Source organism: Chiroxiphia lanceolata, chromosome 3, assembly GCF_009829145.1.
Source record: "Chiroxiphia lanceolata isolate bChiLan1 chromosome 3, bChiLan1.pri, whole genome shotgun sequence".
Taxonomy (NCBI): Eukaryota; Metazoa; Chordata; class Aves; order Passeriformes; family Pipridae; genus Chiroxiphia; species Chiroxiphia lanceolata.
Window position 1 is genome coordinate 94,085,894 of NC_045639.1, and position 25,495 is coordinate 94,111,388.

The following is a 25,495-nucleotide window of genomic DNA, read 5'->3' on the forward strand; positions in this document are numbered from 1 at the left end:
TTGGAAATCTCTTACCAACTTGTGAGATTTTATATATATTTGTATTTGGGTCTGAGAATAGATTAAAAAATAATTTTAGTTATGTGATAAAAGAAAAATTATGAATGTAGGGAGCGGAAGATATTTGAGAGGACAAAGGTTATATATGTGATATAGCAACACATACATAAGAGTGTTTTTTAATACTTCCATCAAATTTTGGACCTGTCTCTTGATACTGATATGAAGTCATAGGCTTTATTTTATCTTGCACCTCTCATTTGACTGAACACTTTTGCTGATGAGAAAAGATCTGCTCAGTAAGCAAGACGGTGGAGTTTGTAGTAACCTACATAAAACCCCTGCATTCTTCTAGAGAAAATATTAGGCTAGATACCTGTGTCTGCCATATCTGTGCTCAGAGATAAGAAAAATATTTTATGACTCAACACATAAGGGACAATAGGTTATTTGGCCTTGTACATTAGTCTGAAACCATCACATTTCATGACTAGAAAAGTATTTCCTGAAAGAAAGAAATATGCATCTATTCAGACATATAGGAAATATAAGATTTCCCTACAGGTAAAAGATTTTAGAAGCATGCCAACTAATCAGCATGAGAGATTAAGCCCAGGGATCTGCCAGAATTATGCTTCTCTTTGGAAGTTCTGGGACTGACTCAGGGCTTTGAATTCCCCCTTACTTGATGATTCCAGATCCAGAAGTTCAGTTTTGAGTAGGGTTTTTTAGTTCTTTTCCCCTTTACAGACAGTTTGATAGTTTCTCCTTATCAAGTCACAACTTCAAGGTTTCCAAGGTTGTAAGAATAATACACTGTAGACAGAATATGTGTTTTTTAGGACAGTGAAAAAGAAGTACCTGAAACTTTTAAAAGGAACCAGTCCTTTCTGTGAAGGGTCCTGTTGCAAGCAGAAAACACTTAGACAACCTGCACCTCCTCAGCAGCAAAAGAGAACTGTACTTTCTTGTGGCCAACTGTGCAAGCTCATTGGAAAGTGGAATACACAATCTTATTAAATGATCCTGTGCAAACATCAGGGTCAGGTTGGATGCAGCTGGAGCAACCTGGTCTAGTGGAAGATGTCCCTGCCCATGGCACGGGGTGAACTAGGTGATCTTTAAGGTCCCTTCCAATCCAAGATATTTTAAGATTCTGTGAAACCTATAAAATTATTGTGAATTCCTGCATATCATCCAGATCATGACTAACCCCTACATCTAGGTGTATCACTTTCCTAGGTTCTTGATAATCTTCAGCATTTGGTTATCAGAAGGGGCAAGGCCTTCGCCTGGTGAGGAGACAGAGACAAATTGCCTTTCCTGCATAGATGAATAACACCACTGCTTCAGATACCAAAAAAGTTCTGGGCACAGTAATTTTAGCGATAACTTTTGGACTGAAACACCACAATATTCATTATATGGATGCTGCTGTGGAATTCCATGTAGTCTGCAAAGCCATGGCATATATCTACTTATAAAGAGTGGTGTGTAACATATTATCTTTACCTTCTATTTTTCACTGTTACAATTGTCAGATGGTGTAACAATATTTATAGAATTTGGAAAGGGAGGAAAAATATTTGGAAAGCTCTTTTAAATCTGGAAGAAGCATGGTATGTTTCCACTCTTTTATCATTAATGTGACAACAGGACTCAGCATTTTTCCTATAATCCTCAATACTTTAAAGACTTGAGTATTCATAAGGGATTTTCACACCACTATTTTTGTAATCAGTGCATTTATGCAGCTTTTCTAATAGCATAATTTTCAAATCAAGTATAGCAAGGTACAGTTGAGAAAAAAGCTCTCACTTAAACAACTTGATCATAATCTCTTTATACAAAACATGAACAATTTATAGAAAAATAGAAATTAATTTAGAAAATCAAAGTAAACATCAACGTGAACATGAGAATAGCCTTTTACATCCTCTTACAACTCAAAATTAATTGCTCCCTTTTATTAAAGACTGATTTGTAAATTTTGCAACCCTAGAGGATGTACAGTGAATAATCACTACCTCATCCTTGTCCCTTTTTACTTGTATTTAGTTTCATTAATATGAACAGAAAAAATGACCCAGTTGTTTCTTTTTTGATTTTTTCTTGGTCTTTCAGAAGTTTTGCTTTTTGCTGACACTTTTTTCCTCAGCTGTTGAAATTGATACACTGCTCATACTATCAAAATAAATATACTTTGCCAGAATTGGAGTGATCTTAATGCCTAACTGTAGTATATAGTACTAGCAAGAAAATTTAATAAATAATTTCTTTTTAAAGCCAATTACAAAGTATTCCTACAAATAAAAAGAGATTTTGAATAATTTCCTTCATGAAAAGTCTATAGAACACTTTTACATTTGAAAACCATTTTATAAATATAATTTTTGCTTTTGACATAGTCCTGAAAATATGTGTGTATATATATGTATATACACACTATATTTATAAAATGCATACATTTTTAGCAAGTGTACTACTGCTTCTACTTAAAATATTAACAAGTTAGGTTGCTCAGAATAATGGCTACAGCTGTGGTATGCCTTCACAGAGCTGAAACCAAGCTGCTGCTTCTTTTAAAGATTATAGACTAGAAAAAACCCAGTACTTTAAAATGCAATTAATACAGACTTTCAACTTCTCCCATCAAGGGACAACTCCCTGCTCAGTTTGTTAGACTCTCTGTCGGGCTATATAAGAGCAAATAACATTCTTCTTCTTCTTTCTCAACATTAAAGAATATCAATTTATAGGTACATTCTTCTAGAGGTTCTAGAGTTCTCATAAATGTTTTGCCTGTTTACTTACATGAAGGAGATTTTGCTTTAAATTAAACCTATTACTACTGTTTCCCAGTAAATAGAGATTTGTAAGGATTTTCTTTTCAGTTTTAATGCACTTAGCAATCATTTTTGTCTCAGTAATTTAGGAAAATAATACCTAATCTTTTGATGTTAATTCCTTTTGGTAGAATGTTTATAATTTCTGGTAAGAAAATGGACTCAACAATTTTCATCAGTGTTCGTATATGAGATCCCATTAATTCATTGTATAAATTTCACAGATCCCACAGAAGAGCCAAAAATTTTTTCAACAGTAATGGGTCAATTCCATGCCCAAATGGAGCATATGATGTTTTTCAGAGCAGGCAATGAAATGACTTGTCTTTTCTAAGTTTGATGTACAGTTACATGTATTGCTGAGTTGGAAAGGTGAGCTGGGATTTAGCATCTCCTCAGGTAGCCATAGAAGAGTCTGATCTCATTTGTTAGATAGACAATGGAGAATGACATTTATATGTGATTCATATCTTCATAAAGTTTATATCTAAGATAAAATTGAATGAATCACACTTCTAAAATTCTCATCTCTCTCTAAAATTGGAGCCTTGATGACTAGTTTAGATTACATGACTAACCTTGGGTGGTTACAGTTAAGTGAGAGTAGTTCCATCCCCAGTGGTTTGCAGATTAAATGATACATGACAAAGAGAAAACATTACTCAGGGGAGAGTTTGAATTTTATGAAATAAAACAGGGATGTTAAGTTTAATATGAGATGTTTTGTATTTTCCAGTGTTGCATATTTGCATATGATCTATTTTCATTAGAAAGTAAAAAAAAAGGAAATCAAAAGCAAAAACTTGACATATTTTAGTCACTAAGGCATGGATGATAAGACTTAGATTTTATCCTGGATCTCAGATCTTCTAAATTCTGTCCTTGATAGTCATTAGCTAAAACTCAGAAATTGTTCAGGAGGTAGACTTGAATCCAGGTCTGCCAACCAGGTGATGAAAGAGGAGCCCTGCAGAGAAGGATGTAGGATACTGGTAGGTGCAAAACTGGACATGAGCTGACAATGTGCACTTGCAGCCCAGAAGGTCAACCATATCCTGCGCTGCAAATGAATCGGGACCAGCAAGTCGAGGGAGATGATACTACTCTTCTACTCTGCTCTTATGGCACCCCACCTAGGGTGCTGCATCCAGCACTGGGGTCCTCAGCACACAACATGGACCTGTTCACAGGGCTGGAACATCTCTCCCATGAAGACAGGCTGAGAGAGTTGGCATTGTTCAGCCTGGAGACAACTTACTGTGGTCTTAAGCCCCCTTGAAGGGGACTTATTAGAAGAAGAACTAGATAAAGAAATAGATATTATATTTGCATATTCAAGAGAAAGAGTAAATTTTAATATTGGTTGAAGAGTTGGAAGAAAATATCCTTTAAACGTCATACCGCTCTTGTAAGATATGGTGCTATTTAACCAATTTATGAGTACCAATGGCAAGTGCAAGACAAAAATGTCATTGCTGCATTTATCCTTTATGAATGCTTCATGAACTCAAACCAAAATATTTGTACATATGGAATTTCATTGGACATGTTTTTGTTTGCAACTGGTTTTAGTGCTAAAGAGGACCAAAAAACACATGCATGCTAGGAGAAAAATTCACCAGTCAGGTTAGTAAGAACATAGCACTGTTATTCTGGAGAGGAAATCAGGACCTTCTCACTTGAAACATTAAAAAATAGTCAAACTGAAAAAACTCAGCACACTGCACTTTTAAAGTTTTCTTTATTTTCAATGTGAAACTAAACATTTTTTTACAAATGACACAGATCATCAGATCTTACATATAAGATATACCTACAGGAATATATCATCATCACCTGCCTGCTTATTTTAGAAAAACTGATTCAGCCAGATTTGTTAATTGCACCCATCTACCCTTGTTTGCTGTTCTGCACAAATATTTTTATCTTTGTAAGAGGCAAGCTCCTGTCTCTGCATTGGTTTCACTGTTCTGACCACAGATCTCGTATACAGCTTAAGGAAAAGCTGTCTGCTAAGAATCAAAACCAGTTTTGTTCAAGTACTTTGTCGATCATTTCAGTCTGATTGATTAAAGAGTTGATCTGTAATACCAAAAGCTTACTTCTTTTATGTGAAAAATGCGTGTTTTCTCTCTATTATTCATATAACACTTTGCCTTTGTGGAGAAAGACTTTCAGAAAGTTGTTTTACTAAACTTTTCTTGTGACCTTCTGCAACTTACTGATAGTCCAGCTAATCTAGTAAATGTGAGTGCCAAAATCCTAAAAGAAATGTCCAAGATCGTTCTACAACTCATAGTGTTTTAAATGTATCAAGGTGGCATATTTGAAAGAGTCAATACAAATTAGGCATGCTGTTGCAAACTATTAGATACTGTTTCTGTGCAAATTAAGGATCAGACTGTTGTATTTTTAGAAACTATTGTTTCTTACTGAACAGAAAGGGTCTCTTCATCATAAATTATTGCTTAGCATAGTGTCATGGTGGCAGTCTAATCCATGTTTAGTCTTTCATTTGCTTCCTACTGGAACAAGCAATAATAAAAATATTTTATGCAAATATTAGGTCTGCCAAAACTCACATAGTATGAGTGCTTCATGGGAAGTTGGAAAATCCTCTTTATTACAAATATGCAGTTTAAGACATTCAGTAATAGCTACTCTTGCTATTAATATTGATCAGCTACTATGACTTTGATCAGCATGGCTATTAATAAAACTACTTTTTAATTGGCAAAAGAAGGCAAAGAAAAGTCTTGCAAAGAAAGGTCTCACAAAGAAAGGGGAATCAATGAATGTTAGTTGTGTAAATATTTTCCATGAAGGCATTAATATCAAAGGCTAAGAATGGCTGATATTCTCCTTAATAACGAGCAACTTGTTAGTATCTTCAGTGAAGAAGAGAACAGAAGTGTTAAAACATAAAACCTATTCATTGGAGATGTTCTTCAAAATCTGACTTGGATAACCTTAGATGCTTGGAGGTATTCCCTCCTCAGTGATACCTCCAGGAGAGTAACATGAAGAGCATGGGAGATCTGACCAAAGTCCATCAAACCCGGTGTCATATATGCCATTGGCTAACAGCAGATATCTAGAAAAACTGTAAGTGTAAGCATATTTTCCAAGGTACACCTTCTTTCTTCCAAGTGCACCTGGGAGACTTGCTAAGCCGGAGGTTTATCTTTCCTTTTAAAGTGCTCTGTTGGATCTTTTTTTTTTTTCTTTTGCTAATTTGCCTTTTGCTACAGCCTAATTGCTTTCTTGTTGAAACGAGCTCCACTGTTTATGTATGCACTAGGTGAAAATATATCTTCTTTTGTTTTGGGCTTACAAGCAGAAGGAGACTTTTGAGTAATGAAAACACAGGAAGGAAAAACAGGACAGAAGAACACTTTTTCTTACCCCTGTGATGCTGTGGACCTCTCCCACAGCAGTCTCTTTTGCAGGCTAGAAAATCAGTCTATTTAGTCTCCCTGTGCAGAAGCTATTTCATACTTTCAATCATCCTTACAGTTCTTATCTACACCTTTTCTGGTAAGGTTGAGGGTTTGAACTTGCACACAGAGTGCAGATCAGAGTTTATGCAGTTTAATGAGAATTCTGTTTGTTTCCTCTAACAATTTTAAACATTCTCTTCGCTTTTTGACTCTCATGCTTTTATGAGCACATTACTACAACACTACAGCTACTTCACAATTGTTCTCCTGAGTTCTAATAAGTAGCTTGAAACCCATTGCTATGTGTGCAAAATTAAACTGTGATTGGGTATGGTATTACTGCACCTGTTCCAACTGTACCTGTTCCAACATGGAATTTCCCATTATCACAAAGTCTCCCTACAGCTCTTCACATAGCAAAAGTAAGTGAAATGGCAGCTGAAATTCAGTATCTGTCATGTCCATCATGCAATTAAACAGCCATATAGCCTGGAAAAAAGATTTAACAAATGCATTAAACAGTCAGATCTCTTCCTTGCACTTTCTTTGATTAATAATTATGTATACAGTGGTTTGCCTCAGAAGCATAGAAATAATTAAGAAAATCAGATTCAAGGGTAAATAATAAAATGCTGTTACCAAATAAATATTTGAAAACTGAAGAAAGGAAGGTAGGAAGGAACAAATCATTTTATGTGTTGGAAATTCAACTAGTGTTGCAGTTGATCTGATGTGATGTAGCTTGTGAAGACATGCCAGCTTGTATGAACTGAATATCTGCAAAATGTGACACAAAGGCAGTTGGCTTAAAGAGGTCAATGCTGAGATAAATCAAAGATATTTAATAATAAATCTGTTTGTTGAAGATATTTTCTTTTAGTAATAGTACCAAAAGGAGATTTGAGAAGTGTTTTGGGGGGTTATTTCGTGTTCTCCAAGTGCTGTGATTGTAATGTGGCTGTATGTTCTTTTTGCTGGCTCTAGTTGTTTTAATAGCCTACAGAATCAAAACTTTATAAATGTAAACATGAAAGAATACCTGTTATGTCAAATTACAAGAATCACAAACAATATTGCTTAACTTTGTAATGGTTTCATTTATAATAAATGTGGTCTTTTATGACCAGATTGTGTTTATAAACTGTACAATGCTGTGAATCTTAAATTTATTTTCAAAGTACACTAATACTTCAAATTTTTCTATGAAATTGTAAGAACATTGTTTGTATGGTCTGGATGACTGCAGCTCACAACCATACTTTGACTTATACAGCTTCAAGTCTAGGTTATAACGACACAAAGATGATGTTATAGTTGCAGGATTACAGTTGACACAGCATTTGTCTGTCTGTCCAGCAGGCCACTGTGAACAATTTAATTTTAAAGTTTCTGCCACAGGAGCTGTATGTTCAGTGTTTTTCACATATTTCCTCCCTGAATAAGGAAAGTTGTACATAGAAAGGTAAAATGGGATTCAAGTATGCTAAGGGGATGATGGAAGTGAACACTTCCAGAATTTCAGAGTAAATCATTCAGCTGCAGTTTAATAACTAGTACAATGTGCATTTAATTAATAATTTACGGTTACTTGTATAAAAATTACGAAGTTGACAAGGCTGTTTGTGATTAGGGACAAGAATCTTCTTAAACTAGTGAGAGCTGGTTTTATCATAACTGCTAATTGACTAATCACCTCAGCTAACATAAACATGTTGTTTTCAAATCACTGCTATTTTCTCTGTCTTTTTATGTTTTGTAACACAAATGTACCTGTCAGATGAGATGTAAGACAGCATGACATAATGCAGTCTGATGTAACATGAGTGAAAGCTAACATTTTAAGATTCTTATCCTGCACTTGTTGAAGGCCATGTGCAATCTCCTGAAGGCATGTCCAGTTCTGTTGAGCCATGCCAATAGTTTCCCACTTGGATTTTTATCTCCTAGAAGTAAGGCAGATATGTAAGTAATCTGAGCCTGTATGTACAACGCTGGTCCTTCTGTCACTGAGGTCTGTGGAGTCCTTGTCGTTACCTTCAGTGGGAGTACGATCACAGTCCTAAACACTTCAGTAGTCAGATACACTGTGTTACTGTTCAGAAAAGCTAGAGTCTCAGAATCAACCCCTTCCACCACTCATCAACCCCCAACCTCAGATATTTTAGTTAAAGTTAGATCTCTTGATTATCAAAAACATCAAAGCCAGTACTTTTAGTCCTAGAGAAAGAACCCACAATATTGTATTTTTATACTTACAAAGGAAGAGCCATAAGGATATCTCCTGTGATGGTAAATTAAAAATGTCCTAGAAAAACCCATATCCATGTGATTTTGTGGAATGATATTCATGTGACTATGAATATCAGAACAGCTCACAGGTCTGAGGGCAATTCTGCACCACAGACACAGCCCTGACATGGCTGATCAGCCTACATTTCACCCACCCTGGCACAACCAGCTTTAGCAGTGCCAACATGAATATCATCTACTTGCTGTGCTGCTTCTGGCTCTGCATTTCCTGTCAGTCACATGGTTTCCTGAGGATGAGTCAGTGATGCAGACAGCTTTTTTCTGTACAGGATTTCACATAGAATGAAAATAATAAGGTATTGCTTGTAATATTCCTGCAGAGGGTAGATCTCTTCTGCGTATTTCAAATATGGTTTAATCAAGGATTAAAAGTCGTTTTGAGCAATTAAGTTCAGGACTAGTCTCTGAGGTAGTGCTTGTGTGTTGTTATGTACAGGCAGTATGTGAGGGCACAGACTGGATGAAAAGGCCTGAAGTAAGATCGGTTTCTTCAATTTCATGTGCTTTACCTCGCATAAATAATTGAATATTTGGGGGATTTTTTCAAATCCGTGTTTCAAAACAGCATCCACCATAATTCTGTATGAAACATTTGTTAGTATATATTTTGAGTGTTGCATTCTTAGGAGAAATCATTTAAGTATGCAATATCATAAACATCCTCTTTCTTTACAGTTCCAGTTTGTACTACTGTCTAAATCTCTTGATTTATTTGAATTGGATTAATTGTCTAAACTTTTATTTCTGTAACGTATCTGAATCCTGTGCATGGGCTGAAGGTGTTTAATTAGTAAACACATAAGCTATTATTACACTATTTATAAATTATTATTTTCATCAGTGGTACCTCATAGCTCATGCTGATTGCATTTTTCTTACAGTTCACAACATTACAAAAACTAAATAATTGCTTGAGATATACACAATGGAACACATAAAAATTACAAATAATTGCTTGAGATTTATGCAATGGAAAACATGACACTGGGAGAAATAAAACTTACCACGATCTTATGATAATGCAGAAAAATATCTTAGTCTTTATTCATTTGCTCCACCATGAGCTGGGGGCACCAAATAAGACTGGTAACATTGTTACACCATTTTGAATTTGTGTAGATAAGGCCAAAGGATTCAGAACAATGCTGAATCAGACCTATAGCTACTCACGCAATTGTGTATGTTATTGATGCTGCAAGATCACAGAGTCACAGAATACGCTGAGTTGGAAGGGACTCACAAAGATCATTGAGTCCAAATCCTGGCCCTGCACAGGACCATCCCCAAGAATCACACCATGTGCCTGGAATATTGTCCAAACTCTTCTTGAGCTCTGTCAGGCTTGGTGCTGTAACCACTTCCCTGGGGAGCCTGTTCCAGTGCCCAACCACCCTCTGGGTAAAGAACCTTTTTTCCAATATCCAACCTAAACCTCCTCTGACACAACTTCAGGCCATTCCCTCAGATCTTGTCACTGGTCACCACAGAGAAGAGATCAGTGCCTACCCCTCCTCTTCCCCTCACGAGGAAGTTACAGACTGCAATGAGGTCTCCCTTCAGTCTCCCCCAGCCTGAACAGACCAAGTGACCTCAGTCACTCCTCATATAGCTTCCCTTCCAGTCCCTTCACCATCTTCATTGTCCTCCTTTGGTTGCTCTCTAATAACTTAATATCTTTCTTATGAGGTGAGGATGCCCCAGAGCAGAGCAGAGCAGGACAATCCCCTTCCTCAACCAGCTGGAGATGCTTTACTTGATACCCCCCAGGACATGGTTGGCCCTCCTGGCTGCCAGAGCACTGCTGACTCATATTCAATTTGCCATCGACCAGGACACCCAGGTCCTCTTCCTGGCACTGCTTTCCAGCATCTCATTCCCCAGTCTGTACATACATTGTTGCCCCATCCCTGGTGCAGAATCCAGCACTTTCCGTGGTTGAACTTCATATGGTTGATGATTGTCCAGTCCTCTAATTTGTCAAGGTCTCTCTGCAGGGCCTCCCTGCCCTCGAAGGAATTACCAGCTCCTCTGAATTTTTTATCATCTGCTTAGTATCCCTTCCAGTCCTGTATCCAAATCATTTATGAAGATGTTGAAGAGTACAGGCCCCAAGAACCCCACTGTGGAACCCCACTAATGACAGGTTGCCAGTCTGATGTTACCTCATTCACTATTTCCCTCTGTGCTTGACCCATGAGCCAACTGCTCACCCATTCCATGATGCATTTATCCAGCTGTGTGCTGGGCATTTTGTCTGGAAGGATCCTATGGGAGACAGTATCAAAAGCTTCACTGAAATCCAAAAAGATGACATCAACTGGCTTCCCTTGATAACCTAGGTGGGTTACCTTGTCATAAAAGGAAATCAGGCTTTATAAGCAGGACTTTCCTCTCATGAAGGCGTACTGGCTGTGACCAATGACAGCATTGTCTTTCATTCTGAATATTGTTGTAAATAAATGTCAGCTACTGACATCAGGACTCAGGCACAGCAGCTGCATCACCCTCCATTCCGTCCTGTTGCCCCATTAAAATCAGAAATTACTTTAGCACTGTGCAAACATATCAGTAAGATACAAAACATAAGGTACTAAATTTCCTGTGGTTAAGATTATTAGAACACATCATTTCAGTTCCATTCATGAATGTCTCACACAGCTGTATTTTGAGTTTATAATCTTGTGGGACTGTGTGTCTGTTGCATCATTCCTACTCTGGTATTGCTAGTGAGTATCATAGACTGCATACATTTTGTGTGTGCAAATTTATTAACATCAAAAGCCCAATGAAATTTGTGTTTATACATGCATGTGTTGTCCCTCTACCTATGTTTTGATTAAGTTTGCTAATGTTGAAATACTGTTTGCTATGTTACGTTGTTAATTTTTCGTTCTTCTTTCCTATACATACATTACATAGGACAGTAGTGCCAATATTCTGATTCTGATATAAAATTCACATCTAAATCAGAAGCACAATTATGTGTATGGATGCCTGTCCAGAAGAATGTTTTACTCTTTCTTGCAATAGATCCATAAAGTATAATTTTTAATGTTATAGCTAGAATTCTTCCTGCAAAATGCACTTTTATTAACAAAGTTGATGGTTTTAACACTAAACCTAATGTAATGTCATCTGATCTTTCTAAATTAAATTTTAAAAATTACTCTTCTGTCTTTGCAAATGAAACTTCTCTAATGACTATTGAAAAATTTATTGCCACTCATTTTTTTCCTCAAGTTATGGGTTAGCAACTTAATTTGGAAGATAGTATTTATCCTTCTCAGTTGATATCAGTTGACTCTGCACTCTGTTTTAAATACAAAGAAAGGATGAATTAAAGTAACAGAGATGAAAAAATTTGAAACCTTTTCTGAACTAGTTCTGTGGTCACACAAAGTAAAAAACCTGCTAGATAACAAAAGTGATGCGCAAAGTAATAACTGTCAGGGAAGAAAGGTGGTTAACGCAGATGATGTTCAAGGAGCAGTTACAATGAAAAAAATGGATTTTTCCCAGTCTTCAGGACTGGTCTTTTTGTCAATATGTTCTTTAGTAGTAGTTTAAAAACAAACTGTTTGAACTGCGGTACACTTCTCAGCCTCATCATGTAGGCATCTGGTGACAAAAATGATAATAAAAACCCCTGCGGTAAGATCCTGACATGTGAGCAAGGCTGTCAGTGAAGTGGTCTGGGAGAGTGGCATCGATGAAAGGCATCAATATAAAATGAAAGTGCAAGTGACAATGCTGAAGTGATGAGATTTGGCACAGACAGTTATCCTGCATGTTGCAGGATTCTGACAGAAGTAAGGAAGTCCTCAGAGTAGTTGGCCTACAGTTGAGTTGCTCCTATTCCAGTGAAGCTAAGGAGAGAATTTGGATTATTGTTTCAGTATTTCACAAACAATGGAGTCAGCACTTTCCTTTTATTTACCTGGGCTATACAATACTCTCTCATTCTACCAGCTGTTGCTAAGCAACTGTAACAGTAACAGTGATGTTTACCTAAAGCCTAAATTTATTTTATTTTATCTTAGAAAAGTAGAAAAATAAAATCCAACCTGCCCTCGGTGATCACCATCTGCAGAATGATTTTACATCTATGAAGAACAGTCTTGTTTAAAAGGGTAGTAAGTCTGCCTTTAGCTCAGCATTTTAAAATATAGGATCTTACTCTCTATAAAAGAACTTTTTCAGCACCACCTTCTACATATTTCAAATCAGCTATACAATTGCATTACTTTCCTCTCTTTAATGCCTTTACTTTCCTTCATTTTGATGAATCTTAAGAACAGTTGGAGTAAATTCAAAGGAAGAAGGAAGAAAATGTGAAGATCTTTGCTTTACTGGGATAAAATAATTGTTTTTGAAGGAAAAGGGATAAACCAACTTCATATAATCTAGTTGCTTTTGATTAAGAACTTACTCCTTTATCAAAAGGAAGCACTGTCAAGCTGTACCCTCGAAAGACTAATTATACTCTTTCTATTTTTTTATACCTCTACTAACTAGTGGCATCTGAATTGATAGTGTTATAGACCGGATTTTTTTAAAGTATTAAAAGATTTTTTTAAAAAAAGTATTTCCTGCAGAGAGACATATTTTCCAGCATTTTATTTCCCCATTAACTTGTGTGAATACTGATTTATTGGTCTTTTTGGACAATTGACTATTGAATAGAGAACATGAAATATCTTTTTCTCAATTTGTAGTGGCAGTGTAATTCAGCTGATGTATAATATGCTTTTCAACACTGAGAACTTCATTAAAATAAAAACTTTCATATACCAGCAATTAAGATGTTGTGCTCTGGTACACAGCAAATCTGGTATTATGGCAGAATTTGTTTCAGAATTTCTTGCTGAATAGTCATATTAATCTTTAACCTTCAGAATAATTTATTTTCATTTGGGTGCTGGATAAAGGCTTAAATACACATAGGAAATGGTGCACAGAGCTATTGCCTGACTCTTAGAGTACTAATCTGAGACTTTAAAAACACTAGCTTTTCTTTTTCATCGACCCAATCAATGATTTTGTATCCTGTGGCTAGAAGATCTGAATTTAAAAAGTTTTACAGACTGATGAAGTTCCAGTCACCTTGTGAATGTCTGCATCAGAATTTAAGGTTATTACATGCATTCAAGCTTCACATGTGAGATGGACCCAATGAAGGCTCTAGACTGGTCACAGCCAGAAATTGCAAGGCTTGAATGAATCTGTATTTAGAAGTTCATCTAGATTTTGCAATTTAGCTGCTGGTTTTTGTCTGGTTTTACCTTTAGTGCCAAGCTATAGAATATTTAATGATTCAGAGGCAATTCATAGTGTTTGGAAGGGTCGAATCCAGCAGCCAACAAAGGTGAGGCTGCCCCACCTCTTTCCCGCATGCAGGCAGTGATAAGGCTGAGCAGCTTTTCCCGGTAGGTACAGGCACACAGAGCACAAGAATACACCACATGCACATGTATACAGCCAGATCCATGGATTAAGAGAGTCAGACATACTCACATTCTCATGAGTTCAGGCAGTACCAGTGGCCTCATTTGGTTTCTCCTCTCTGGCCCAGGGGAGTTGTGTTCCTCCCACCCACTCACCCAATCAGAAAGCTGACCACAGTTTCCCTGGGCTGCAGTAGTAACCCCACCCAGGGTCTCACCCTTGGAGAAACCCTCCTGTTTCACTCTCCACATCCCCTTCTCACCACCTCATCTGTCCACAGATGTTTGCCAGCACTCACACACCGGCACTAGTTCCCAGCGCTGCACTGCAGGCAGACAGACTCTGGCCCTGGTCCCACTTGGGGCTGACGAAGGGTGTCACTCACTGGGGTCTCCCTGGTCACTGGCCCCCAGGCATTAATTATTTCAGATCAAATAACTTTCAACAATTTCTCATTAATTCTCTTGAACTATTTTTTGCCTGGGTCTTACAAAAACGTAATGAGTAAATGTACACCATTCTCATTTCACATTGCTCTGGGACTGGCTTTGGTATGTTTAAATGTCTGAAATACTGAAGCTCTCTGGCACCAGTTCTCCCTGACACCTGAAAGTGATGGTGGGCACAGCAAGTAGACTCCAGTGAAGGGTAGGCGTCCACTTTGTGAGATTCCTGTGCTGTCACTGCTGGCCAAGGTGTGCTTCAGGTGTGCCAGTAAAGATGGTGGATTGTAGTTGGGAATAAATTTTCAGTGATGCCTAAATTAAAAGAATCTCACTATTTTCTGGTTTGATTAATTCCTTGGAAAGTGCTTCATAATGGTGGTGTGAGGTTTACTTAAAAATTGATTTTTAAAGGATAATTAAAGTAGCTACATGCTGTTTAATACAGTCCTCAGATAATAGTGCCTTTACCTCCCTGACCTTTTGGCATTTCCCTCTTGATTGAAGTTACTTTAGGAAATAATAATTTTATTGGGTAGTAAGACAGACAGAGGATGACTTCTGGATATATTAATGAGAAAGAAGCGATGAAGGCCTGGTGCAGAGCATGGTCAGCTGATGGCAGGGGCTGTGGGGGCCTGCAGCCTCGGAGGGGGTAGGAAGTGCTGGAGATTAAGTGGAGCTCAACAGAGGTGAAAACACAAAGGGAGCATATGAAAACATAAGAGAAAGGAAAAAGGTGTGATTGAAACATGATGTGCAAACCACCTGTTCATGTCTTACTGCTCTGTACTGCTCCACTCTCTCAATTTAAATCTGTAGTTACCTATTGTAGTTCAAGAGGAAATCTTTTTTATTCTATGTATATATATAACACATCTTCATGTTATCATTCATATTGATGAAACTGTTGCTGTCATGTGCCTTGCCAATCAAAATCATTTAAGTTGTGGCTAACACTGCGGTAACAAAGTTCCTGCAATTGTGCATGTACCTGAGTAGGAGGAGTCATAATTGCAGGCTTGAGGTGCTCCAGGGATGTGAGGGGTGTGTGTCTGAATTTGCTGTGCAGGAGGGAGGATTTAAAAATCTGTGAAGGCTCTAGCCAAGTATTGAGTCAATGACTGCACGTCTTGTGAAAAATGGCAATATTTATTTTGCCATTTGACACAAGGACCAGAAATAAAGTGAATTTGAAGGGTAGACCTTTTTGGGGTCTTCAACCTACATTCAGCTCAACAGAACTACTTAATCTCTGCTGATATTCTTTTAATATTTTCCTCTTGATATGTTCAGTTTCTTTACTTTGTTGATGCTTTCTTCTACTAAGACATCCATAAGAAACAAAATATTCTTAATCTCATTGTTGTCATCTTACTGGTCTGTGGTGTCTCTGCAGTCAGAAACTGCATTTTCTTGAGGGATATTGGTCAACTCCTACCTAATTTGCTGCCACCTGTCACCCATAAGTCTCCTCATTCCTACTCTCCAAGTATGTCCTCGAAATGAATCTCTCTTAAGTGATTTGATGATAAATTTAGTCTTTGGCAGAAGTGCAATATTTGGCAGTTCTGAAGGTTTTAGACTTACATATATTGAAAAAATAGGTATTATACAGATAGCAGCTGACCCTTTTATCCTACATTATACTCTGTTAACATGCTTATGTCTTAACCAGGCAGGGGCAGACCTAGAAGGATGCGTGTTGTAAAGTCTCTTTGAGTATTACTTGCTTCAGAAGCAAAATCCTCATTGCAGTTGTCAGTGTGCAGTAACAAGATTGCTGGGAGTTAACAGTATATTAAATTTCTTCTAGGATTTTTACTGGGGTTTTTACTGAATACTAAGTAAATAAGTATACATTTATATATATGAATATAAAATTAAGAGCAAACTTAAATAGCATTTCACAGTAATCATTTTTCTTTATGATTCTCCTTTGCCTCATGTTTCTTGGGTACAAAGTGAATAGTGTATGAATAGTTTCGGAACTAGAGGAATATATATACAGGAGAGCAAAAGCAAACTGGAGGAAGGGTCTCTGGGTGGTAAGAAACGCTTAAGTTAAAGAGCGGTAATATGTTGTCTGCCTTATTTGCCATTCATGTTTGTTTATTTTCTAAAATAATAATGCACAATAATCTGTACCTACCATAAGGACTACAAAATGCCTTCAGTGATAAAACTGGGAGCAATTAGTGGCAGTGGCAAAGACTTCTGCAAGCAGTTAGCAAGTGTCTCTGTAAAGAAATCGCTGGCCATGGCCATGTGGGGGTTTGGAGGGTTCACTTACTACCCCAGTAATATTAATTTTTACCTTAAGCCAGCTGTTGGGTTCCCTAAGAGATTGGGGAGATAATTTGTTTGTCTCCCTGGAAGTCAGAAATGTAGTTAACATATTGCATTTACATATGCAGTTACATATGGTGTGCTATATTCCTTATTATCTAGAATTACAAATTTCTGCTCCTGAAAGGTGGTTCTGTCTTTGACAGATTTTTGATGAATTGCTAATATGCACTTGATATCTGTCCTCTTTCAAAATAACTCTTTCACACTCGAGTGGTAGGAAGGCTGCTGTGCAGCATTGCTTGCAGCCGGTACTTGACTTATATAAACCAGTTTCTGGATCCTGGAAACATGAAGTAGCTGGTTAGAGTAACAGGGTGGTGGGCTGTCACTATATTTCTTTTCTGTTTTCAGGGTAGTAGTTCTGTAGTCATTAAATTATTTTAAATTGCTTGTGACACTTGTATGACATTTCCTCTGTGGTTGAAGGAAGAGGAATACAATGCAAAGCATCTGCAAGAATGCTGATAAGTTATAGTGAACAGTACATAGCTGAAAAATTCATGCTAAGTTCATGGTGTAATAGATTCCTTCTTTACAAATGTTTAATGATAACAATGTCTTATTAAAGCAATGTGAATCAAATGGTAGATATACTAGAGAAGATTTTTACTTCAAAGACATCCTGAATCCCCAAAGCTTTTTTATCTCTTCATTAGAGTTTTTGTTATATTTGAAATTTAGTAAAAAAAATATTCCCTATTAGTTCCTCAGTTTTAGCATCAAATCCCTTCTATTAAATCTATTCTATTAAGATTTAGAAACCTCCTACAAGAATTTGACAGCACTCCTCTGAAGGATTCAGTCTCAGAGACCCACTGCTGGGAAGTTAATAATAAAATTGCAGTCTGAAATACTTTTCTGGTTTAGGTGTAACAACAAAATGCTAAGATTATACTTGTTCTTAAGTGCTTAAAATGCATATAATAATCCAAGAAGTACAGTGCACAGAATGTCCTTATACTTTTCTCTGTTCAAATATTTCATTAATGCTTCTCTCCAGCTCTGAGTCAGTACAACTGTTGTGTGTGTGATTAACAAAATCAAGTAGGAAACTAGCAACAGTGTGCACTGTAAATCAAGGTTTCTTGCTAAGGACTTCCTGTTAATGAGATATCATGCCCTCACAAAGTCTGTAGGATGTACAGACCAGACACAAATGCCTGCTAACTAAAACCCTCAGTGATATATTTAAAGAATCCCAAAAACATTAGAAAAAAAATTAACACTTTCCTGACCACAATACTTATGACACTACAAATGTTATACCACAGAAATTTTGCTATGTTGTCAAAGAATAAAAATCTTGACGTTAGTTGTAACACAATGCATAATAAATGTGTTTACATTTTGCTTGTCATGTTGAAAGTATGTTTCAGAACAACAGAAACCCTAATACTTTAGTGTTTATAGAGAAACTTTATAACTGGCCTTTGCCAAAAAGCTCTGAACATTCTCTGCCACTAAAACTGTTGGTCTATTGAATTTATGACAGCAAAACTAATGCTGAAATTTCACATTTAGATGAATAAGTAATACACTGTAATACTGAGTAATACCTCAAATAATGATTCACTGCATAAAAAGTTGGTAGGTGTCTCAGAAAATCCAGCTATGAGAGTTGTGAATCCAGAGGGACGAATGGTATAAATGCAATTTTATATGGTGTTTGTAATCTAGAAAAAAATATAAAATTAAGTTTACATATAGGTATACTCATGTAAGAATATATACTGGAGGAGAAAAAAAAGACCAATGCATATTTTCCTTTCTTCTTTTTCAGGTCAGAACTGTGGAGGCTTAGTACAGGGACCAAATGGTACTATAGAAAGCCCTGGATTTCCTCATGGTTATCCAAATTATGCCAACTGCACGTGGATCATTATCACAGGAGAGCGTAATAGGATACAATTGTCATTTCATACTTTTGCCCTCGAGGAAGATTTTGATATTTTGTCAATTTACGATGGACAACCACAGCAAGGCAATTTAAAAGTGAGGTAAGGAACTTTCTTTCTTAATTTCTTTCTTTCTCTCTCTCTTTACTTTTCTTTGTCTCTCACACATATATGTTCAGATAATATGTTAGAATTACATTGTGTTTCCTTAGTTCATCCCCAGCCATGGGGATAGCAGTGCTCCAAGATCTCACAGCAAAATAAATTTATTCAAGTTTCAGATCCTTATGGCCCTAGCTTGTGTATCAGTAACATCAGTACTTAAAATTTGCACAGTTCGAGGTCGGTTTTTGTAAAAACCCTGAGCACAGGAGTATTCCACATTACAGTAAATTATTCTTATTTATCTGTCTACCTATGTAATACAGATTTGGCCCAGGGACCCTTTCTTGAAGGCACCAATCACCACTTTTTGAAAGAACTCTTACTGAGATCATGCTTTACTTTTCTACCATGCCTACAATATTTGAATCAGAGGATGGGTGTGCTGTTTGTGCTAACAGTGTCCCATGGTCTCTTACCAAATGTGGCACAGAAGTGGTGAGTGATACTGTGAGACACAATATCATTAGTGCATGGTAGGCTGCGTCTGAAAATGCTTGCTGGATGAAATCCTTCAGGTGACTGTTGTCTGCCTGGCAGATGAGTTGAGCTGTAAATTGCTTGACATTGCCAAAATTGAAATTATTCTCCATTAAGCAATTAGGTATCTTTAAAGGTCAGAAACTGGGGTAACTTGTCTGTCCAAATACCACTGAGGTTATAACGAGGCTTTATGGAGGCTTTTTGATCTTGAAGCTTTTCATAACTTCAGGTTTTGATGCATTCATTTCATTGGTGTCTTGTGAGTTCCTCAGTCATTTGCTGGATCTCGACTGCAGAACTGGAAAGCAAACATTGCTTTCAGTGCTGCTTTGTCATTTTCTGTTCAGTCATAAGATTTATGGAGTACTGTAAAACACTGCTGTCAGTTCTGTTGTCTGATTACCCTTTTACATGATGCTGATTTATACTATAGTGTTAAAACAAATGTGGGAACATCACCAACTTGTTACGCATTTTAGTGGGTATCATCATATATTTTTGACAACAAAAATGTTCTGATTCATTGTTGATTCAGACCAAAAAGTTTTGAAAAGATAGGAAGGTAGGATGCAGCTACTGGTGCTTTCATTGCATGGGCTTCATTTCATGTGTGGGCTTCATTTACTGCACTTAACTGATCTCTAGTACTTGTATCCCCTGTGTAAAAGGATAAATATTTCTTTTTTAGTCAAATGTTTAAAAATGCAATATCTAACATGCCTACTTGTTTTGCACTAATCTTGGTAGAAAATTGTTTTAAGGAAGAGCACCAACAGGTATTCTGTGGGTATGAGCATGGAAAACAAAAATTCCTAAGCATGATCTTGATCCCAGTGAAGTAATTGTAATTGCTGTTGATTCCTGTAAAATAAAGGTTTTGCTTTCAGCTTCCAGCATTGAAGCTGGAATTTTATTTCTCCTTGTTTGCATTTGCCAAGCAGTTACGTTCATAAATGGCATCATAAGGAAAGAAGCACTTGTTGGGTTTGCAGGATGCTGAAGTTAATGTAGCAGAATTTGAATGACGGGTGGTTATTGACGTCTCATATCCTGTGGCATACTCCTCATTGTACAAAGCACATTCACAGGTTTACCTCTCTGCAATTGCACATTTCAAGACAATTCTCTCAGCAGATATTGAAAAATTATAGTCCTCTTTTTTTTTTAGCTGACAGCATGCAGATGCAAGAGAGCATCTTGGAACTTCTGCTTGAGGGCACACACTTTTTTTTTCTCCCATAGATTAAAAACACTCCATTAGATTTTGGGTAATTGTATTTCTTAAGCCATCATGCCGAATCTAGAGATTTTCCTTAAAAATAGCTGTGTAACTATATCACTGTCACAAACTATAATAATTAAGTAATATTAATCCTATATTTTGTATCTTATTTTTTCAACTGCTAAAGCAAAAATGAATAGAAATGAATACTATGTTCAACTAGTTTATTGTGCTGCCTGAGGGACCTTTCAGTATGCTAAACGGCCACCAGTATACTTTTACTGCATATTGATTGTAAAACCTAATGAAATAGAAACAAATACAAAATACATTGAAATGATAAGGCAAAGGAATAAATTGTTTTAGGCTGTTTGTGTGGAGAAAGAAAAGCAAAACAGGTAGCGGTAAGATGAACTTCTTCTGTTAGTGCATTATTATGCTTTAGCATGTAGTGATTTAAGGAATAAATTACATATGGTAGTAATCACAGCCTATTGTAAGCTATGTTATAAGGAGGTTGAGAAGTAACATGGTAGCAGGAAGAACAATGTAAACAAAACATAAGGTACTAAAAAGTGCTATTTACATAGTGATTTTTTCCTAGATAAAACCCAACTATAATTCAGTAATTCTGTGTAATTACTGAGACCTGTGGTCCAAAATTGTCCTTAAACAAATTGCTGCAGTTGCTTTATTTTTATGGTTGTAAAGTTCACAGAACACAAGACAGGAGTTGATATATAATATATATATTTATATAGGTATATATTTATATTTATATATGTACTCACACATGTATTTTGGATGGGAAAACAATCCAGGAGTGCAGCACGGGCTGTGATCTATTCAGTGGTGCAGTAGCTCTAAGGAAAGGGACCTGTGGGTCCTGGTGGACAACACGCTCAATGTGAGCGAGCAGTGTGCTGCTCCAGCAAAGAAAGCCAACAGGAGGCAGGGCTGCGTCAACAAGGGCGTCACCAGCAGGGATAAACAAATCATTGTCCCACGCTGCACAGGGCTTGTCAGGCCACACGTGGAATATTGTGTTCAGTTTTGCCCCAACTATACAAAAAAGATGTGGACAGGCTAGAGAGGGTCCAGAGAAGGAACATGAAGATGTTTGATGACTGGAAAGACGCTGTATGAGGAAAGGCTGAGAGAAGTGGGTTTGTTCAGCCTTGAGAAGGGGAGATCTTAAAACCATGTTCCAGTATTTAAAGGGTGGCTACAAAAGAGTTGGATGCTCCCTTTTTGCATGAAAAAATTAGAGGTATAGGGTACAAGTAATTCCTGAGCAGATTCTGATTGGACACAAGAGGAAAATTTTTCACAATGAGAAAAATCAGTCATTGGAATAATCTCCCTGTGGAGGTGTCCCCAACCTTGCACACTTTTAAGATTCAGCTGGACAGGGTACTGGACCATCTTTTCTAGTCTGTGCTTCTGCCATGAAAAGCTGAACCAGATGGTCCTTGAGGTTTCTTCCCCTCCGGTATTCTATGACTATGATTCTGTGATATATAAAAGAGGAAAACTGAAATTTTAACTGTAATGAGACCTGTTATGATAATGCTTTGTTGCGTACTGAAGTCTTAATTCTATTGACAAACATGAAGTTAGATAATTGATTTCACCATATATTATAACCAAAACGGATGTCTCATCCTTACATGAAAGCCAAAATATTGCATTATTAGTTGATGGAGAAAGATTTCAAAATAAATCACATTCTACTTAAGCTAAGAAAAGATGTAAAATGTATTTTTTATTTCCATTTTATATTCTAAAGATATTGTCATTTGTTATATGCAATTAATCATCAGCGTGCAGAACTCATATGGATGAAACTTGTGGAGAAGAGATGCGAGAGTGATGCAATGAGAACAGTTATTATTCAGTTGAATTCCTTGTGGATTGTTTTCCTAAGTAAGCATTGTATTCAGTAATTCACTGAATATCTGCTACTGCCTGTAATACAGGTGCAAGAAAATATTTAGTTTGACTTTGTTTCTTTACCGTATGTATCAGATAAAATAATAAATGGTAACATTTTTAATAGAAAGGGGGAATGTATCAACAGGACATAGGGACACAGGCCAGCTCTGAAGGGGCTCAGTGTATTTTGGCAATATTGACTTATCAACTTGCATAGTGCTGATAGATGCACTATGGGTCAGAGGCAAGTGAGTTCAAAACAGACATCTCAAGAGTTCATGGATTTCGGAAGTCATTTCAGAGCTGGTTCTAATACATATCTATTTTCCACACCTGAAAAGAGAAAATTGCTTATTAATTTTAGCATGTCTTGTTACAGTGTATTTTTCCTATATGCAGAATTCCTGAATAGTAGTTTCATAGAGAGGTATAGGGAAACTGTAACAGGACTAGGTAAACAGAAGAGTTTGTACCAAAACATCTGTTGCTGAAGAGATGAAGTGGGATGTAAATGGGGTGTTAGGACTTAGAACTGTGAATGTTACAAACTTAGTGAACTGAGACTTTGTATGTGGAATTGCCTTCATCTCAGGTTATGGCCTAAGATTCCACATTTTTTTTGTGTCAAATACAGGTAAATGCTGTAATCTCTGTGTTACAGTGTCTGTCAGTTATTTTTTTAGTATCTCACACTTAGTTTACCTAAGAGTTAGTTGCAGAAGACCTGTGCAATATACTGTGGAATAAACTTTTTCAACTAATCAATCTTTCAGACAGTTCTGAAAAAATTTTAGAAATGGATTCCTAGCAGTTTTGGTTTTTCTTACACAGAAATGCTGCTAATAAAATTATATACACTAATGAGAAGACAGAAATGTGCGGATGTGAATATTTTTGTTGTGTGTGTGCACATCTGTCAGTTATTTTGGACATAGATAATAAATATTTTTTTTGAAACTGATTTTAAAATGTCTGTTTACCTTCATGGCTTCTTGGACCCCTAAAGCTTTATTGAGTTCACTGAAATCTAGGTAATAATATAATAGGTGCTGCTTGTTATTACTCATATTAGGTAAAATAAACAGTTTTGGTTTAACAGATCAGTAATGCAATTTATGAAAGTTGCTAACAGAACATGTAATAAAATAAAGCTTACCAAAAATTTTCTGCAAGAATATATAAAATATATGTTTAATACCAACACATACCCTCTGCTTTCTTAAATTATGTAGCAATAATAGGAACTAAGTGTGAATTATTCATAGTATTCACTTTTCTCTGTCTCCATCAAGCAATAAACTACATGTATATACTTCAAAATCCAAGCATGGAGGTAAAAGTTAAAGTCTGAGCTCCCATTTACTATTAAACCCCTTTTATCTTAACAAAGCATGATTTATCATGTATGCAGTGTTTTAAATTTTTTGTTTGATAGGTTTTGTTTTGTTTCTTGGTTGTTTATTGTTTTATTTCTTCAGAAACCATTTCTGTCTTAGGTCTCTCCAGGGTCAAGAGAACAGTGAAGCAATGAGGGGGTGATTGACTTTTCTGCAGAAGTGCTATCAATGCAGCAGCAAGAGCTTCACTCATTTTGAAGTTCTTTATTTCTTTTTCCTTTCCCCATGAAAATGTCATATGTAGTATTTTTTAAATTTTTATTGCATAGCATTTTCTACAAGTTGTATTGAGTGTATAGTACTTTTGTGTGTGTGAGCTAGTTACTTTGTGAAGAGAACAGTGTAGGAATGAGTATAGTAGTCATATTTTTTCCAGCTGAAGCCTACCTAGAACACAGGGCAAAGTAACAGAGACTGGGCTAGTGTTCAAATTTGTAAAACAGGATTATTGAATAATTTCAGCAGGACATTCTGGTACTTCATGTCTGCAAGAAAAGGAAAATTATTACTGTGATTATGCAAATTATTACTGAGTTCTTGCCTATCAGTGGCAACTGTTCCCCTTTTTATATTAATCATATAATCATAGAATAAAATATAGAATGGCTTGGGTTGTAAAGAACCTTAAAGATCACCTAATTCCAGTGCCCCTGCCATGGGCATGGACACCTTCCACAAGATCGGGTTGCTCAAACCCCCATCCAACCTGACCTTGAACACTTCCAAGGCATGGTCCTTCCACAATTTCTCTGGGCAACATGTTCCAGTACCTCAACACCTTCTGAGTAAAAAATTTCTTAACATCTAATTTCCTAACATCTAATCTAAACCTGCCCTCTTGCAGCTTAAAACCATTGCCCCTTGTCCTATCATCATCTACCCATGAAAAACGTCCCTCTCCCTCCTTTTTATAAGTCTCCTTCAGGTACTGGAAGGCCACATTGAGGTCTACCCAAAGCGTTCTTTTCCCCAGGCTTAACAATCCCAGCTCTCTCATCCTGTCTTGGTAGGAGAACTGCTCCATCCCTCTCATCATCTTTGTGGCCTCCTCTAAATCAGATTTTCTTCACTTTTTCACCTATTAAAGGATTAGGAAGAAGGAAACATTTGTAGTAGATGACTAAAATATGATTGATTATACATCATATAGCTGTTTCAGGAAAGAAATGAAACTATGACCTGATCAACTAAATGCTGACAAATAGTTTCTGCCAAAATGAAAGAGTGTATAATGGAAGGAAAGATAATTTATGTGTGCAATACTGGCAGGTTCCAACACATGTAGGGGTTTGTTTTGTTGGGGTTTTTTTCCCCACAGATGGCCAAAAGGTAAAATACTTATTTCCAAAATTTTAGCTTCCCAATTCAAAATCATGAGCTTCCTAATTTTGTTGAAAAGCTCATATACTGAAAAGATTTAACAAAAAATTATTAAAGTCAAATAAGGAGTCTTCTTACTAACAAGCTATTTCACCAATTATTATAGAACATATTGATTACATATTTCAGGCTGATACTAAATGATGACCAACTAAAAAAGAATACTCTTTTTTCCCCTCAAAACT

At 36.6% G+C, this 25,495-nt stretch overlaps 1 protein-coding gene across 4 annotated transcripts in view; it reads left to right on the top strand.

The window, feature by feature from the left end:
• CSMD1 (CUB and Sushi multiple domains 1) overlaps positions 1-25,495 on the top strand; it is a 1,084,078-nt gene that overhangs the window by 195,417 nt on the left and 863,166 nt on the right. For all 4 annotated transcript variants that reach the window (XM_032681799.1, XM_032681800.1, XM_032681801.1 and 1 more), the window contains exon 2: positions 18,617-18,833. In XM_032681799.1, the coding sequence (XP_032537690.1) occupies positions 18,617-18,833 (217 nt within the window). The remainder of the gene's footprint in view (positions 1-18,616; positions 18,834-25,495) is intronic.